At 45.1% G+C, this 15336-nt stretch overlaps 2 protein-coding genes and 1 long non-coding RNA gene across 3 annotated transcripts in view; 1 reads left to right on the forward strand and 2 right to left on the reverse strand.

Annotated features, from left to right (window-relative positions):
- Positions 1-150, reverse strand: part of LOC109481289 (pollen-specific leucine-rich repeat extensin-like protein 1) — a 2266-nt gene extending 2116 nt beyond the window's left edge. Inside the window, exon 1 of the mRNA XM_019783823.1 lies at positions 16-150. Coding sequence (XP_019639382.1) covers positions 16-150 — 135 coding nt within the window. The remainder of the gene's footprint in view (positions 1-15) is intronic.
- Positions 151-670: 520 nt separating this feature from the next.
- On the reverse strand, positions 671-2790 carry LOC109481403. The gene is made up of 3 exons (XR_002140897.1): positions 2671-2790; positions 1188-1250; positions 671-728 (listed from the first exon to the last, which is right to left on the reverse strand). It is a non-coding gene; the product is annotated as an uncharacterized LOC109481403 (long non-coding RNA).
- Positions 2791-6788: 3998 nt separating this feature from the next.
- The window catches only part of LOC109481290 (rho GTPase-activating protein 24-like), an 11456-nt gene continuing 2908 nt past the window's right edge, over positions 6789-15336 (forward strand). Inside the window, exons 1-9 of the mRNA XM_019783824.1 lie at positions 6789-6927; positions 10175-10267; positions 10623-10710; positions 11017-11139; positions 11662-11794; positions 12738-12933; positions 13454-13555; positions 14066-14287; positions 14814-15128. Coding sequence (XP_019639383.1) covers positions 6871-6927; positions 10175-10267; positions 10623-10710; positions 11017-11139; positions 11662-11794; positions 12738-12933; positions 13454-13555; positions 14066-14287; positions 14814-15128 — 1329 coding nt within the window. The 5' untranslated portion in view covers positions 6789-6870. The remainder of the gene's footprint in view (positions 6928-10174; positions 10268-10622; positions 10711-11016; positions 11140-11661; positions 11795-12737; positions 12934-13453; positions 13556-14065; positions 14288-14813; positions 15129-15336) is intronic.

Raw genomic sequence — 15336 nt, forward strand, 5'->3', positions numbered from 1 at the left:
CAGGGGCGGCGGGACGGAGCGCGGGACGGGGCGGGCGGTTGGGTCGGGGCCGTCGGCGGTGCGGGTAGGGTACGGCGGCGGGGGGCCGGCCTCGCCGTCCCCGGATGCGTTCTCCGGCGGAGCCTCCTCAGCTGCACGCCGCTCCTGCATGAGAGAAAAAATGAGGGTACGTTCAAAACTGGAACTATAACAACACTACGTCGATGAAGGTTAGACATCCAGGTAATACTTTTGTTCCTTTTTAGACTTCCAAAAATTTGTCTTCACTTCATTTGCATATCAATCAATAGGTTGTGCTTATAAACCTGCATTTCCCCTCTGGTCTCTCAGTCACTGACGAAAGCTAGTGGATACTAGCTGAAACGTGTGACGTTTTCAAAATCATATCCAGTTGCCTGAGTAACTGCTTTTTGGCATATAACAACACTAGCCTTTAGTCTGATAAAGCTTTCATCCCTTTTTTGCGCCATTTCAATTCCGCTAGCTGTGTAGTCCGTGTTGGCACAACTCTTCTAGTTGCTAAAACACCACCATGCATGCAGTAAGGAGTAGCAACGTTTATACCTGAGGAGTGTGGCAAATTAGTTGCCGAATCGTTGTTGCAAATTTGCTGGTACAAAACTTTGATTGAGCCTGAAATTAACGTTCATTAGAAACGAAACGCTACTCACCCGTCCGGCGCCCTTTTGGCCCATCACTTTGTCGTATTTTTCCTTCACGGCTCTCGCCTGCGAAAACATGAGGATACAGTCTGAATATCAGAACACTTCAGCCGAGACGGGGGCCAAAACAAACTGCTGGGCGCCTTTGAATATCAGAACACTTCAAGGAGTATTCACTGACGACGAACGCTCATACCCGAAATGCCAACTATGTATCATTATGTTTACCAAAGGAAAACTTTTTGTTTTGGCTCAGTTTCTTCTTCTTCTTCCAGACGTCTGTCACCATGGTAACTGGTGTTAGGTTACATAATGTTGCAAGTGCCGGGCAGAACTGAGTTCAAGAGGGGCTGCATGATCACCGTATATATGAGTGTGTTTGAGTAAGGATAAACAAAGCAATAGTTTGTCAAGCTGGGCCGTGTGACGTGAAGGTACATATGATGCATTTGCCTCACAGAAAACAGAACAGATGAAAGGTTGGACAAAACGGAAATAAGTATGAATTGTAAAGGTAAAACTTACCTCTCTTTTAACCCTGTTGGCCTCTGCCAGCATCTTGTCCAGTTTACCCGTCTGCTCTTTAGTCTGGAGAAAAGTAGAAGGCGGGGAATGAGATCAGGGTGCGGATCGGAACAAGGTAAGCCCCGCCCCTGGTCTGTCGGAACACCGCCGCCAAAATCAGCGCGGGAAGGGCCGCCGCCGCCAGAATGTCGGTTTTAAAGCCCGACTTTGGGGTCACGCTTTCAACAGTTAAAGAACTCTCGTTGCGGGCCAGAAAGAAAAGGGCCATGCATATGTCTTCTTTGCATTCTATTGAGGAATACATCCCAGGAGGGGGCATTGGTACTAGTGCCCTTCCCGTGCTGATTGTGACGGAGGTTTACGAAGTAGAACAGGTGTTCTAAATAGAACATTGTGTTCTAAATAGAACATGCTGTTCTAAATAGAACATGGTCTTCTAAATAGAACAGGTGTTGTAAATCCTTTTAGGTAGAACGTGTCGTTCTAAATAGAACGTGGTGTTCTAAATAGAACATGCTGTTCTAAACAGAGCACGGTGTTCTATTAAATAGAACGTGGTGTTCGAATGTGAACGGTCTAGTCAATTTCTTTGTTCTCGGATTCGGCAGCTTCCTTTAGATTTGAAACGAAAGATTACCGATCTGAACACATATCAGCACCAAATAGTGCTCACAGTTTTTTTAGGAGGCAGAGTTGAATGAAATGCAGTCAGTCGTCATTTCAATGCCATTAGAATACCAGCAAAAGTCAACTTTGATTTACAAGCGGACAGAAAAAAAAAAATCAATTAAGTACAAACAGATATAGAAGTTTGCAGCTGAGAAAAATGCATCTTGGAGACTCAAGAATATTATAGTTGCCCACCAAGCAGCACGTTGGCCGAATGTACTGCACCTGCACGAAGCCCATGATGTATTGTGCATAGCACTTCGGCAGAACGTCTCATATAAGGTCGTATTCGCGTATATAAGGTTAACATTCTGTCTGTAGTTTCCAAATATTTTGTCGAAAAAAAAAACAACTATCGTCGGCAACAGACAAAATTCTGATGCAAGGTTGACCATAAATCCAACAAAAACCGTGGAAAACGGGGGTTTTGCGCAGGTCCAGTACATTGCTTTACACAGTACATTCTGCCGACGTGCTCCCATCAAGCTTTTCCTACTGATTGTGCTAGCATATTTTTATATGTTGCTGGACTCCAGGAAGAATAGCATGGAATTTGAATGGTGATCTTAATGACTTTTCAAGACTCTCTGGACTATTATTTCAGTGCCCATGTGTGGCTTTGTAACATGTTTGTTTGCGTGTCTGTATATGTCTGTATATTGTAATGTTAATGTGTATTTGTATTTACTATGTACAAAATTGTAAAAATCAGTGTTATTCAGCTTGGTTGACTTGTGAATTGGCTGCAAGGCTGATTTTATTAATAAAACTTGAAACTTGAAACTTGAATAAACAAACAAACAAGCAGGCCCACCCAGTCCATGACCTGCTGGATGGTCATGTTGCCGAAGATGGCGGTGTGCGTGTCCTTGAACTTGATGTCTCCGCCCCTCCGCGCCGCCATGAACACCACGTTCCCGTCTACCGTCTTGATCTTAGCCCTGAACAAGAAGATTCAGATTTTATTTCCGATGACATATCAAAAAGATGACATATCAAAAAAGAGGAACAAAAAACACGTTCCCGTCAACCGTCTTGATCTTCGCACTGAAGGAGATTCAGATTTTATTTCCGATGACATATCAGATAACTTTACACGAATGAAAACAATATCCCAATATATATTGACACTAATGGAGAAAAAAAAAGAAGAAAAAACACGTTCCCGTCAACCGTCTTGATCTTCGCCCTGAAGGAAACAGAAAACAAACAAACAGACAGAAGGGGGGTCAATATTCTAGTCATGTCTAATTCTGTCTACATATTAAGTTGTTGTCCTTAATATCTTTCTGGTAATTTAACGGGAGAACAGGGGTGCTAAGTTGGCAAACTGATGTGTCATGTTGATACCTATTTCTACTATTAATTCAGCCTGCAAAGGAGTCTGGTGGAGACTAGAGAAAGGTACTTTACACGACTTTCCTCACTTAACTCACGTGAAAATGAGTATTGGATCAAGCGCTGTAAATTCTGGATTAGATATTGCAAAGCTAAAATGGCGCGGCCCATCTACTGTTGCATCAACCCGCCCTTTTAGATATATGCATCTTTGAAACAAACCAGAAAACAATCAACTGTTTCTGCTTGACAAAAAGCCGCATATATGTATGCTTAAAAGGGTGCGACCCATTCTACTATTGCATCATCCCTTTAATGTAGATTATAATATTTTGCATCTTTGAAACAAAGCAAAAAACACCTTTTTTTGCGTCAGAAAAGCCGCATAATTATAACTTACATCTAAAAGGGAGCGGCCCATTCTACTATTGCCTTTTAGATGTATCTTTGAAAAAACAATCAACTGTACATGTTTAGAACTGCGTCAGAAAAGCCTCACCAGGAGAGTAATGTTACATATTCATGTCGGGGTCAGACAGAAGATTGGATCGTGATTGCGTTGCGCGGTTCTGCATACTCTCCAAGCAGAGGTGCGGGTTGTGCCAATTTTCAGTATTTTTGTACTGGTATCCGTTTTTGTGCCAACAAAAGATACCAGTCACCAGTACAAAGCAAAAAGCCCAACAAAAAAAGCCTTAAAACACGCCAAAAATAAGGCAAGGCCCAAACCTCTGCTTGGAGAGCACTGTTCTGAATACATACAATGTCTCAATAACGTGGGGTCGTGTGGCGTATCGGCAGAGTGCGCGACTCGGAGGTTCGAGTCCTGACATGCCACCGATCTTGTGCCCTTGGTAAAGGCACTTTACACGACTTTCCTCACTTCGCTCAGGTGAAAATGAGTATTGTATTGTCCCTGTGTTGGTGGCGGCATTAATATAACTCGAAAAAAACGTGAGTGTGCCGTCACCACGTCTTGTGATTACATGTTGGAATTGGAATATAAAGAAAATAATAATTCACCCATTGAGGTGGTTGACGGCGCTCGTTCCCAGAGCAGTCAGGAGCGCCAGGAACAGCGCGGCTCGAGCCCAGGGTACCGGGCCCCGCATCTTGAGGCCGATCTGTGGCAAGGAGGAAAAACAAGATACACCGTGACACATTTTTGTGTAGATTTCAGGTCAATAGTGAACGGGATATCAGGTCGTCAAAAAAGGTGATAGTGGCGCTCATGCGTTTGATATCAAATCCTATATGTATAGGTAAGGTTCAAATTCGGCTGCTAATACTAGTAGATTATGACAACATTTTGTTCTTACTAATATCTGTCGTTTCTTGTGCACTGTCGGGTTTTATATACGTAACATATATATATATATAAAGGCTGTGTGTTTTGGCTTCAATTTTAACTTTCTCTTAAGTCCCAGTGTCCAAATGTTGCTCAAAGACGCGATAATTCTTTTCACCACAGTCTCCGCCATATTCCTGAAAAATACATTGGAGATCGGCCAAATATTATAGATGAATTTGTCAAGTTATGGTGTATTTAAGTCAGAACGAACGATTTACCTGTTTGCGACCCTAACCTACGGCGGACAAATTTATGCCAATAACCAGTAAGATATTCCCTCGCTATTTTGGATAATACACTGCCCTACACATGTCATTCTGTCTTGCCTATTTGATACCGTCTTGTAGCCACCAAAAGATCTGCTCGGAGATCAAATCCTGCTTACCTGCAGTGTGCTGTGAGAAATGTGGCGAGTTGTGGCCGGTTCGCCGCTCAGTCTTTTCTCTTCGCGCTGACGTGGCGCGGTCTGCTTTCTGGGCCTCAACCTCTCGTCAGACGGGAAATTGTCTGTAACCATGGTAACCGGGCAGTAGCCATGGTAACCGGGCAATAACCCGCCCACAGCAGGTACTGACGTCATGTGTTGGTGGCGGAGGCGCATGCGTATTTAATGAATAAATGTAACACCTGCCTAAAGATCTCATGAACGGTTTGATTTAAAACTTAAGATTCGTGGAATAAGTGAAGAGAAATAAATATTGGTTGAGTCTTGTTTATTGTTGTTCAGACGGAAAATTACATGTATCACAATGCATGTCAAGGTGTGGAAATTTGGCTTGTAGAAGCTTGGCTATGCCACCTGTCGTGCTACATGACCTCGATAAGTGTACTTACAGGTATGTTTAATACATGTGTACATGGCAACTATATCACAACAGTCGCAGCCCGGAGGCTGAATTGATGAAGCGGTATTACATATACAGAAATTGACTGCCAACATTAAAAACATTTTCTGAGCTAAACTCCAGGCGAAAATTTGTCAACTGCGTCTACAACAAAGCTAGCCAGTGGTTATTTCTACGTAGACTGAAGCACTTCCACATTACAAAGGATGGCCTTGTCACTGTGTACATTTCCTACATATTAAGACCATGGATGCTTTTTTCTACCTCCATAATAAGACCCATTACTGAGTACGCAGCTCCTGTCTGGGACCCGGGATTAACAACACTGCTGAACAATAAGATTGAGAGAGTCCAGCGTAGGGCGCTCCTTATCATCATGGGACTTGACTGCACCTGCTACTCCGAAGCATGCACACACCTACAGGCGACTGCAAGTTTCCTCCATTTCCCCTATACAACTATCCCCTATACAACTGGGTTACATGCGTTTCAAATACCCCCCAGAATTATCAAATCAGCGATACAGCGTAATCTGGTTGTATTGTTACATTGAACAAATATTACGTTGATAAAGTTGTTGGCACTTTAAACGCTCGTTCCCAGATCCTACTCATCTCCGCGTGTTCTGATTGGTCCCATCCGAGCCATCCTGGGGACGAGCGCAGGAAAGTTTGGGCCGCACTTGACTTCCGGTTTCCGTGAGCGACGAAACAGAGCAGGAAGTAGGAGGTACGTGTACTAGTCCGGGGAGGGCAAACCCAACTCGTGCCCTCTCTATCTCTCTTTCCTTCAACAGCAGGGGACAGTAGCCTCCACCAGGCCTTCCTACGGGGATACGGATGGCAGAATTCGGCAAAAACGGCTGGACGAATTGTCCAGGAGAATCCACGGGAAGGTTGCCATCACGGGCAAAATAAGAGTAGAGTAGAGTGAATCTTCGGTGACCAACAAACTCTCATGACCAATATTATTCCGAGGACCCTGTTTGGCTACATTTTATAATAAACTCAGTGACTTGAGCTACCAGATCAGCTCAGGTTGCGAGCACACAGGACGGAGCTCTGTTCATGCCAGAGCCCCCAAGGATCGCTAGGTTTCTGAGTTGGGCACAGAACCGGAAGTGTTGGTCAGCTGGCTGCCGAGGTGCCTACTGGAGTCACACTTCAGCATCACGCAATCACAACGAAGGCACCAAGAGTTTAGTGGTACAAAGAGAGACAAGCTGACTCTGAACTGAACCAAGCGTAAACCAGCACCAAGAGACCACGTCTGGCGAGATATTAAACATTAGAACAACAACAACAGCAACAGAACCGGAAGTGTTGGTCAGCTCGCGCGGTCGGTCACTCATCTGCCCGGAATATGCGTGTCCGTCCGGCACCGTGAGACCGGCCCAGCTGTCCCGGCGGGTTATTTCTGTCCGCTTTACGGGCGGGGGCGAGCCGGGGGCCCGACGGTCGCACCGGGGCGTGACGGCGGCATGGCGGAGGGCGACTACCGGCAGAAGGTCCTGCACAGCGGCTGGCTTCGCAAACAGGTTCGTGTGGGTGTTTAGAAGTGTGTATTTAGCCTCTACCAGGCTTCGGGAAGCGGCTACTAGTGCTTACTAGCTATTAAACCTATTTAATAGCCTCTACCAGGCTTCGGAAAGCGGTGAGAAAGAGTAGACATTGGCCTGCAGGACAGAAGGCCCTACACAGTGGCTGGCTACCAAAACAGGTTTGTGTTTCACTAGCCTCTACCAGGCTTTGGGAGGGACTGGTGGTGTTTACTAGCCTCTAACAGGCTTCGGGAAGCGGCTTCTGGTGTTTACTAGCTAGCCTCTAGCCTCTACCAGTCTTAGGGAAGTGTGTGGAAAGAGTACAAACTGGCCACTATGATAGATAACATGCCATGGGGTTTATTAGCGGGTCTACCAGGCTTCGGGAAGCAGCTACTAGTATTGAAGAAGAAGAAGAAGAAGCTACTGGTGTTTGCTAGCCTCTACCAGGCTTCGGAAAGCGTTGAGATTCAACTCCGATCCCCTGACATGTTATCTGTCATAGTAGCAAGTTTCTACTCTTTCTCGTTGCTTCCCAAAGCCTGCTAGACGCTACATGGACGTGTTTACATTTCTCACACATGGGTGACAATCTCTGCACACTTTACACGGGCTTCGGAATTAACTTAGGATCTTCTACACGCGACTTCGGAATTCAAATCCTTCACATGCGAGACCTTCGGGGATTCACAAGTACAATGCAATTTGTTTTGACCAACTTTCCCCCAACTTTGGTTCCTGGTCAGGATTCGTTTCCTTGTCCTACTTCCTGATTGACAGTCTGTCACATTTGGTTTAGCCGGGAACAAAATAAGTCAGTAATCTTAATGTAGTCTCATAATTCACTCATGAACTGAATTTCATTGATTGTTTTTTTAGAACTTTACAACATCAGAGATAAGAATTGGGTCTCTGGACAACTTTCTTTGACCTAGAAAAGATGATCATTTGCTTTGGTTCCTGGTTAGGATTCGGTTCCTTGTTGTCCTACTTCCTGGTTGTCAACCTGCCATATGATATTTGGTTTAGTCAGGAACAAAATAAACTACCAAGTCTCATATTTCACTGAGTTTCCTCGACCTCGAATCAAAACCAGTGTACTTTTGGTCTCTCTGCAACTATGTTTGACCTTTGATATTTGCTACGTGAACATGAAGTTTGTTGATTTAATGATTGCTGAATTATTACAGCAATTCTCTCCCTTTTTTTATTGCTCCGTTGCTTTGTAAATGTTTACTTTGTTTTTGAAGTAGTAGTTGGTGCACTGATTTAAGTGTTTTAATGGCATCAAAATGCATGTACAAAGTGTTCCTTATATTGGTACTTTTGTTGTTCTTGCATATTTTATAAACTGTAAATGTTTTATGAATTATTATTTATTGCTCACATGTTACCATAACCCAGTTTCTATTTCAGTTTTAATACTGTTTACTTTGTTTTTGAAGAACTAGTTGGTGCACTGATTTAAGTGTTAACGGCACCAAAATACAATTTTCTTATTGTTGTTGTTCTTGCATTTTTATTGGAAACTGTCAATGTTAACGATGAATTCTGTTATTGCTCAAACACATGTTGCCGTAACCCAGTTTCTATTTCAGTTTTAATACTGTTTACTTTGTTTTTGAAGAACTAGTTAACGGCAAAATACATTTCTTTTCTTATTGTTGTTCTTGCTTTTATATTAGAAACTGTATATTGCTATTTATTTCTCACATGTTGCCATAACGCAGTTTCTATTTCAGTTTTAATATCTACTAAAAGAATCCCGTAACGATCCACAAAATTTCTGTGTAGATGAATAGGAAGATCCGCTAACGAAGGGGGATGCTGTAACGAGGTCATTAACGAAGACAGATAAGATAAACTGTTAATCATCTTTGACATGTCAAAGTGACAGGTGCACCAGCTGGTGAACTCTGACCTCTGGACTGGCCCATGTGTGCTGCAGGGTCCTTTTTTTTAGCTTATCAGGCTTTTTTACTGCTTAATTAATCTTACGCTTTTAATGAAGGAGCTCTAATTAGCCTAGGGCTAAACTGATGTGTGACATACTAGTACTGTTATGTCACAGTACATTTCTTCGTTTACAACCAAAGCAACCTGATCACCCCCTACTACAATCCAAATGGTTTGTCCCAGACCCCCCTCTGGCTCATGTCATTTGGTTTGACCCCGACCCCCCCACAATCCGAGTGGATCATGCCTCAGTATGGTAGCATAGGCCACATACCAGTCATACCCCCTACTACTCCCTAGGGAACAGCTGGGGGGGGGGTACTGGGAAGGGGGGGGTGCTGCGAAGCCAAGCCTTACCCAGGACTTAAAGCTACCCCTCCTATCTGACCTTAGGGGGTCAGGGTTAGGGTAGAGAGTTGAACAGTAAACATCCTGGCTCTTATTTTAGCTCCTGTCGGCAGTAGAGCGTTAACCCAGCCTGACCCCAGCAAACTGTTAGGGTTTAGCCAAGTCAGGCTAAACTTAGAACAACACCAAAAACTGTTTCCACCCCTTCTGAGAAATGGTAGCTCCCTTGTCCCTTTCAGGAGGGCATGCATGGGGGGTACGTGATTACAAATTACGCAAAATTTTCACTGTCGATTACGAATTAAGTTTAATTCTCAGAGCTGATTTCGAACAGTAATATGTTACAGCTAATGTACTGATTAGGAATTACACAGTGATTTTGGGTGGCTGCCTACGGATTATGAAGACATTAAACCTTACGAAAAAGGGCATGCAGGCCCTCCCTCAGTAGGTTTCCATCAGTGACGCTTGCAGTGAAGTGACTGGGAAAAGGCTGTCTGCTGTTATCTGTGTCGGTTGCGGCCGTGTCTATATTTGTGCTGTACGTGATTTATGTAAGGTCTGACTGATACGGGCTGGCACTTCCTGTTTCCCTGGCCGGCATAGCTGAGCAGGCTGTCAGGGTCAGAACAGAGCTGTTATAGTGACAAGCTGTCAGGCTTCAGCTTGTAACAGCTGACAGGATTGTTCTACTGTTAATACTTTGTAAGCTGTCCACCCTGGCCAAGTGACTAACATCTTGCTCTCCACTAAGCAGGTTGAATTCTCACATACAACAGGTAAAGAACTGAGTCTTCTGCAAATGAATCTTTGAATCTGTCTGGTTGTCGCTGCTTGCAGGGCAATGGATCCTCTTGTTGTTTACAATTACAGTACTGTTGTTTACAACTATTGTTGTTTAGAGATGTTGTTTACCTCTGTTGTTTGTTGTTGTTTACAGGGCGGAGTTGTGAAGAATTGGCAGCGGCGGTGGTTCGTCCTCAGAGGAGATCAGCTGTTCTACTACACCAAGGAAGATGAGAGCAAACTGCAGGTGTGTAACCATGGTAACAGTTGTCATGGATGCAGGTGTGTAACCATGGTTACAGTTGTCATGGCTGCAGGTGTGTAACCGTGGTAACAGTTGTCATGGCTACAGGCGTGTTACTGTGTAACCATGGTAACAGTTGTCATGGCTGCAGGTGTGTAACCATGGTGACAGTTGTCATGGCTGCAGGTGTGTAACCATGGTAACAGTTGTCATGGCTACAGGTGCATAACCACGATAACACTTGTTATAGCTTCAGGTATACCATTAGTCTCTTAGTATGTCTGCATATAGCAGTTAATCTCATTCATTGTACCTGGTTATTCTTGGGAAGTAAAGTCCATTTCTCCATCCCCCACAGGGCACGATCTTCCTGCCCGGTAACAACGTGCTGGAACTGCCTCCCAACCCTGATGACCCCACAAGGTTCCTCTTCGAGGTCGTACCAGGTCAGCAAAAGAAACTTGTACATGTACTTCTATTGTAGCCAGTAGCTGTTCGTGTCCAGCCCTGTTTATTGTAATGGCCACCATTCTGTAAATTCATATCCATCCTTACTATAGTACACAGTAAGTTGAATTTTACTACTAAGCTGACTTATTCAATGTTTTTATTCCTATACGGTATTTCGTTAGTTTGTAGTTAACCAGTCAGCACTTTTTGTTAATAAAGCTTTTAAATCTTCTATAAACATAAAAAAGAACACCATTAACTGATACTACGATTTCATGATACAACCCCCCCCCCTTCCCCAGGTCCAGGCAGCCAGCGAATCAATGCGAACCACGAGACGTACCTGATCCAGGCCGCCAGCCAATCAGAGATGGAGGGCTGGATACGGGCCATACGCAGGGTCATATACGCGCCGTACGGAGGGGGTAAGTACCTGATACTGGATACGGGCCATACGCAGGGTCATATACGCTCCGTACGGAGGGGGTAAGTACCTGATACAGGAGGGCTGGATACGGGCCATACGCAGGGTCATATACGCTCCGTACGGAGGGGGTAAGATAAATACATATTAACCCTTGTCCTGCTGGCATTTTTTACACAACCTGACTTTTTTGCCCTGCAGTGGCATACATTGTAATTACTTCCGCATATGCGTTGCACTTTGCTGAGGTGTGATGTGTTGCATGAGAAATACCGCCAAATGGTACATTACATTGATGATTACAGAAGGGTTTTGACAAAAAATTGTCTTAAAATTTCCCATTTGAATCCATTGATAGAAATTCTGGAATGGGAGGCACTGCACATTTGCAATGTTGTCTGCTATGATGTACCTGTATTGCACTATAAAGGTCTAACGTCGATAAGCTCACTGAATATCTGACGTAGTTTTAAACAGAAATATTTTAACTGTAACTGTTTACTGGAATTTTGGTTTGTCACAGGAATTTTTGGCCAAAGTTTGGAGGAAACCATGAGATACGAGCGTCGCTATGGCAACAGATCCGTTCCTGTGATCATCGAGCAGACGGCAGCGTACATCCGCAAACACGGGATGGCACAGGAGGGGCTGTTCAGGTGGGGAACGTTCATTACTAACCACAGGAGGGACTGTTCAGGCGGGGAACATTCATTATTCATGGCACAGGAGGGGCTGTTCAGGTGGGGAACGTTCATTACTAACCACAGGAGGGGCTGTTCAGGTGGGGAACGTTCACTACTCATGGCACAGGAGGGGCTGTTCAGGTGGGGAACGTTCATTACTAACCACAGGAGGGGCTGGTTCAGGTGGGGAACGTTCATTACTTATGGCAGGGGGTGGTGCGAGGAGGGGCTGTTCAGGTGGGGAATGTTCATTATGTAATACAGTGGGAGGGGGTGTTCAGGTGGGGAACGTTCATTATGTACTACACAGGAGGCGCTGTTCAGGTGGGGAACATTCATTATGCACTACAGGTGGGCTGTTCAGGTGGGGACTGTTCATTACTCATGGCAGGGGGTGGTGCAGGAAGGGCTGTTCAGGTGGGGAACGTTCATTATGTACTACAGGGGGAGGGGGTGTTCAGGTGGGGACTGGTCATTACTTATCACAGGAGGGGCTGTTCATTACTCACTACGCAAACACGGGATAGCTCAGGTGGGGAACATTCATTATGTACTACACAGGGGGGCTTTTCAGGTGGGGAACGTTCATTACTTACTGCAGGGGGGCTGTTCAGGTGGAGACTGTTCATTTCTCATTGTGGGAGGAGACAACTACTGATGTTTGTTTTTGTTTGTGCAGACTGCCCGTCAGCCTAACCGTAGTGAAGGAGCTCCAGGACGTGTTACTGATGTTTGTTTGTTTATGCAGACTTCCCAGTAGCCTGACTGATGTGTTTGTTTGTTTGTTTGTTTAGACTCCCCGGCAGCCTTACCGAAGTGAAAGAACTGCAGGACGTGTTACTGATGTTTGTTTGTCTGTATGTTTGTTTGTGCAGACTGCCCGGCAGCCTTACTTGATGTTTGTTTGTTTGTTTAGACTCCCCGGCAGCCTTACTGAAGTGAAAGAACTGCAGGACGTGTACGACCGCGGGGAGCGGCCGGACTTCGAGGAACTCCAAGCAGATGTGGACTCGGTTGCGTCTCTGCTGAAGCTGTACCTGCGCGAGCTGCCGGAACCCGTCGTGCCGTTCGCCATGTACGACAGCTTCCTGCAGGCCGCACGGCTGCTCAAGGTAACAATAGCCTGGGTTTTAACACTCCTGGCTAATCATTGGTAAATTAAAGGTAATTCAGATTTTTTGGTCCCATTCGCCATGTACGAGAGTTTCCTGCAGGCCGCAAGGCTGCTCAAGGTATGTTTTCTTTTTGCCTAGATATTGGCACAGTGAGGACATGTTCTCCAGTTTAGAGACTGCTGTGGGTGGGTGTCTGATATAGTGATAATTCATATTTTTGGTCCCGTTCGCGATGTACGAGAGTTTCCTGCAGGCCGCACGGCTGCTCAAGGTTCTAAAAAATTAGTTCTCCGAGAAATTTTGCTCTGTTTCTTCTTCTTCTTCTTGACCAGACGTCTGTCACTATGGTAACTAGCATTGTAGCAGACAGTCTGTGGTGTTGTATTACATTATTACAGTAGTACGAGAGTTTCCTGCAGGCCGCAAGGCTGCTCAAGGTAATGTTGTCTATAATGTGCTAATAAACAATAGCCTGCCAATGCTTATAAAGTTTCTTATGTCTTATGTGTTGCTCAAGGTCAGTGAGGCGGAGGGCGTGTCTCGGCTAGCCCAGCTCCTCAAACAACTGCCTGACGACAACGCAAACCTGCTCAAGTTCCTGTGCAGGTTTCTGTTTGAGGTGGGGATCATTGTCCATCTATCAATCAAGCATTCATTCATTCATTGTGATATCTAACGTAATGTTGTAAGTCTTTATGGGTAACATTTGAAATGAAAAACTCCTCTGCTGGTCTAGACTTTATCATTGTCGATCTATCATTCATTCATTCATTCGTTTGTTCGTTCATTCATTCCTAACCTCTTTTTGCTTGCTGTGATTTATGAGTGAACATATACTGCATTGATGGCTTTCTCACCTTCATGAAACCTTTCAACATACTGCGGCCACTTTTTAACCCATTCACTTCCCATTTCCTCCTCCCTTCCCTCCACAGGTTCAGCTCCAGGCCTCATTAAATCGCATGACCGTGGAGAACCTCCTGACTGTGTTTGGGCAAACATTTTGCGGCCATTTCTCAATCCGTTCATTCCTGACTTCCTACCTCCCTCCCTCCCGCCTTCCTTCCCAACATATTCGGCTTTTCATCCATCCATTCATTCCTGACTCTCTCCTTCCTTCCTTCCACAGGTCCAGCTCCAGGCTTCCCTGAACCGCATGACCGCAGAGAATCTCGCGACCGTGTTCGGACCGAACATCGCGCGGCCGGTGACGGAGTCTCCGCTGAACATCATGGAGACGACGACGCTGATCCGGCAGCTCACGAAAACTCTCATCGCGGAGCAGGACGCCATGTTCCCCGCCGACCCCGCGCTCACGGAGAACAGCGACCTCATCGAACTCGGATCACAGGTTTGTTAGTGTTAGTTAGCTAGTTAGTCGGGTAGACGTGCACACTGATCGCGGAGCAGGATGCCATGTTTCCTGCCGACCCCGCACTCACGGAGAACAGCGACCTCATCGAACTCGGCTCACAGGTTTGTTAGTTAGTTAGTTAGCTAGTTAGTTTGTTTTATTTGGATCTTCATTAGTATTACATAAATGTCATACAGCTAACAGCCCACACAAAGAGGCTTAGCAACTCCTTTTTGCACATTAGACTTGACAAACCATCTTTGTGTCTGTAATATTGTACATAAAATAGATCGTGTTTTTTCTAAATTCTAAATACTCAGTGCTCAGGTTTGCTCAGGCTCAGGTATATCTAAATGTTGCACACTTTGTAATGAGGGTGCAATTCGGGCACCTCAGAGCCGTGAGCTCCTTTGTGTTTCTTCAACATCATCCTTTTTTGTATTTGAAACACAAAATATTAACAAAAATCTAGGGTGCAAGATTAAAACAAACTAAAGAAAAATAAATAAAACTTCCCCTTCAGGGCAGCGGCGGCGTAACCATGGGAACACCAACATGGCCGACGAACTACGACATGTCTGACGTGGAGTCCAGCCGGTCTGACAGCCCGCCGCACCGTAAGTCTGTGTACGACAATGTCCCCGCCACGGAGAGCGAGTTTGACTCGGGGTCAGAGTTGACTGACGGGGTCGCGACCTCCAGCTGCGGCTGCATCCCGAAGAGCGTGGAGAGTGGAGGTCAGAGGTCAAACGGCAGCTCGGGGCCGCTGGTCATCGGGTCACCCGTCCCCGACAATGGGGTCAACCTCACACTGTCTTACACAGAGCTGCAGAACCAGGTGGGTGGATTTTTTTTCAAAAGTTTTAAAAAAATGTTTCATAATAAAAAATGACTATGTACATTGCCTCATGTCGTAATGAAAAGCGACAAGGAGGCTGTTTAAGACAATTGTTTTTCTTCCCTCTGCTGACACTGATTGTAGTATTTTATGAAACAGGGATCACAAACAAGGAAAAAAACAGTGCTCAGTCACTAAGACTGAAATA

Source organism: Branchiostoma belcheri, unplaced genomic scaffold (genome assembly GCF_001625305.1).
Source record: "Branchiostoma belcheri isolate BF01 breed outbred unplaced genomic scaffold, Haploidv18h27 scaffold55, whole genome shotgun sequence".
NCBI lineage: Eukaryota > Metazoa > Chordata > Leptocardii > Amphioxiformes > Branchiostomatidae > Branchiostoma > Branchiostoma belcheri.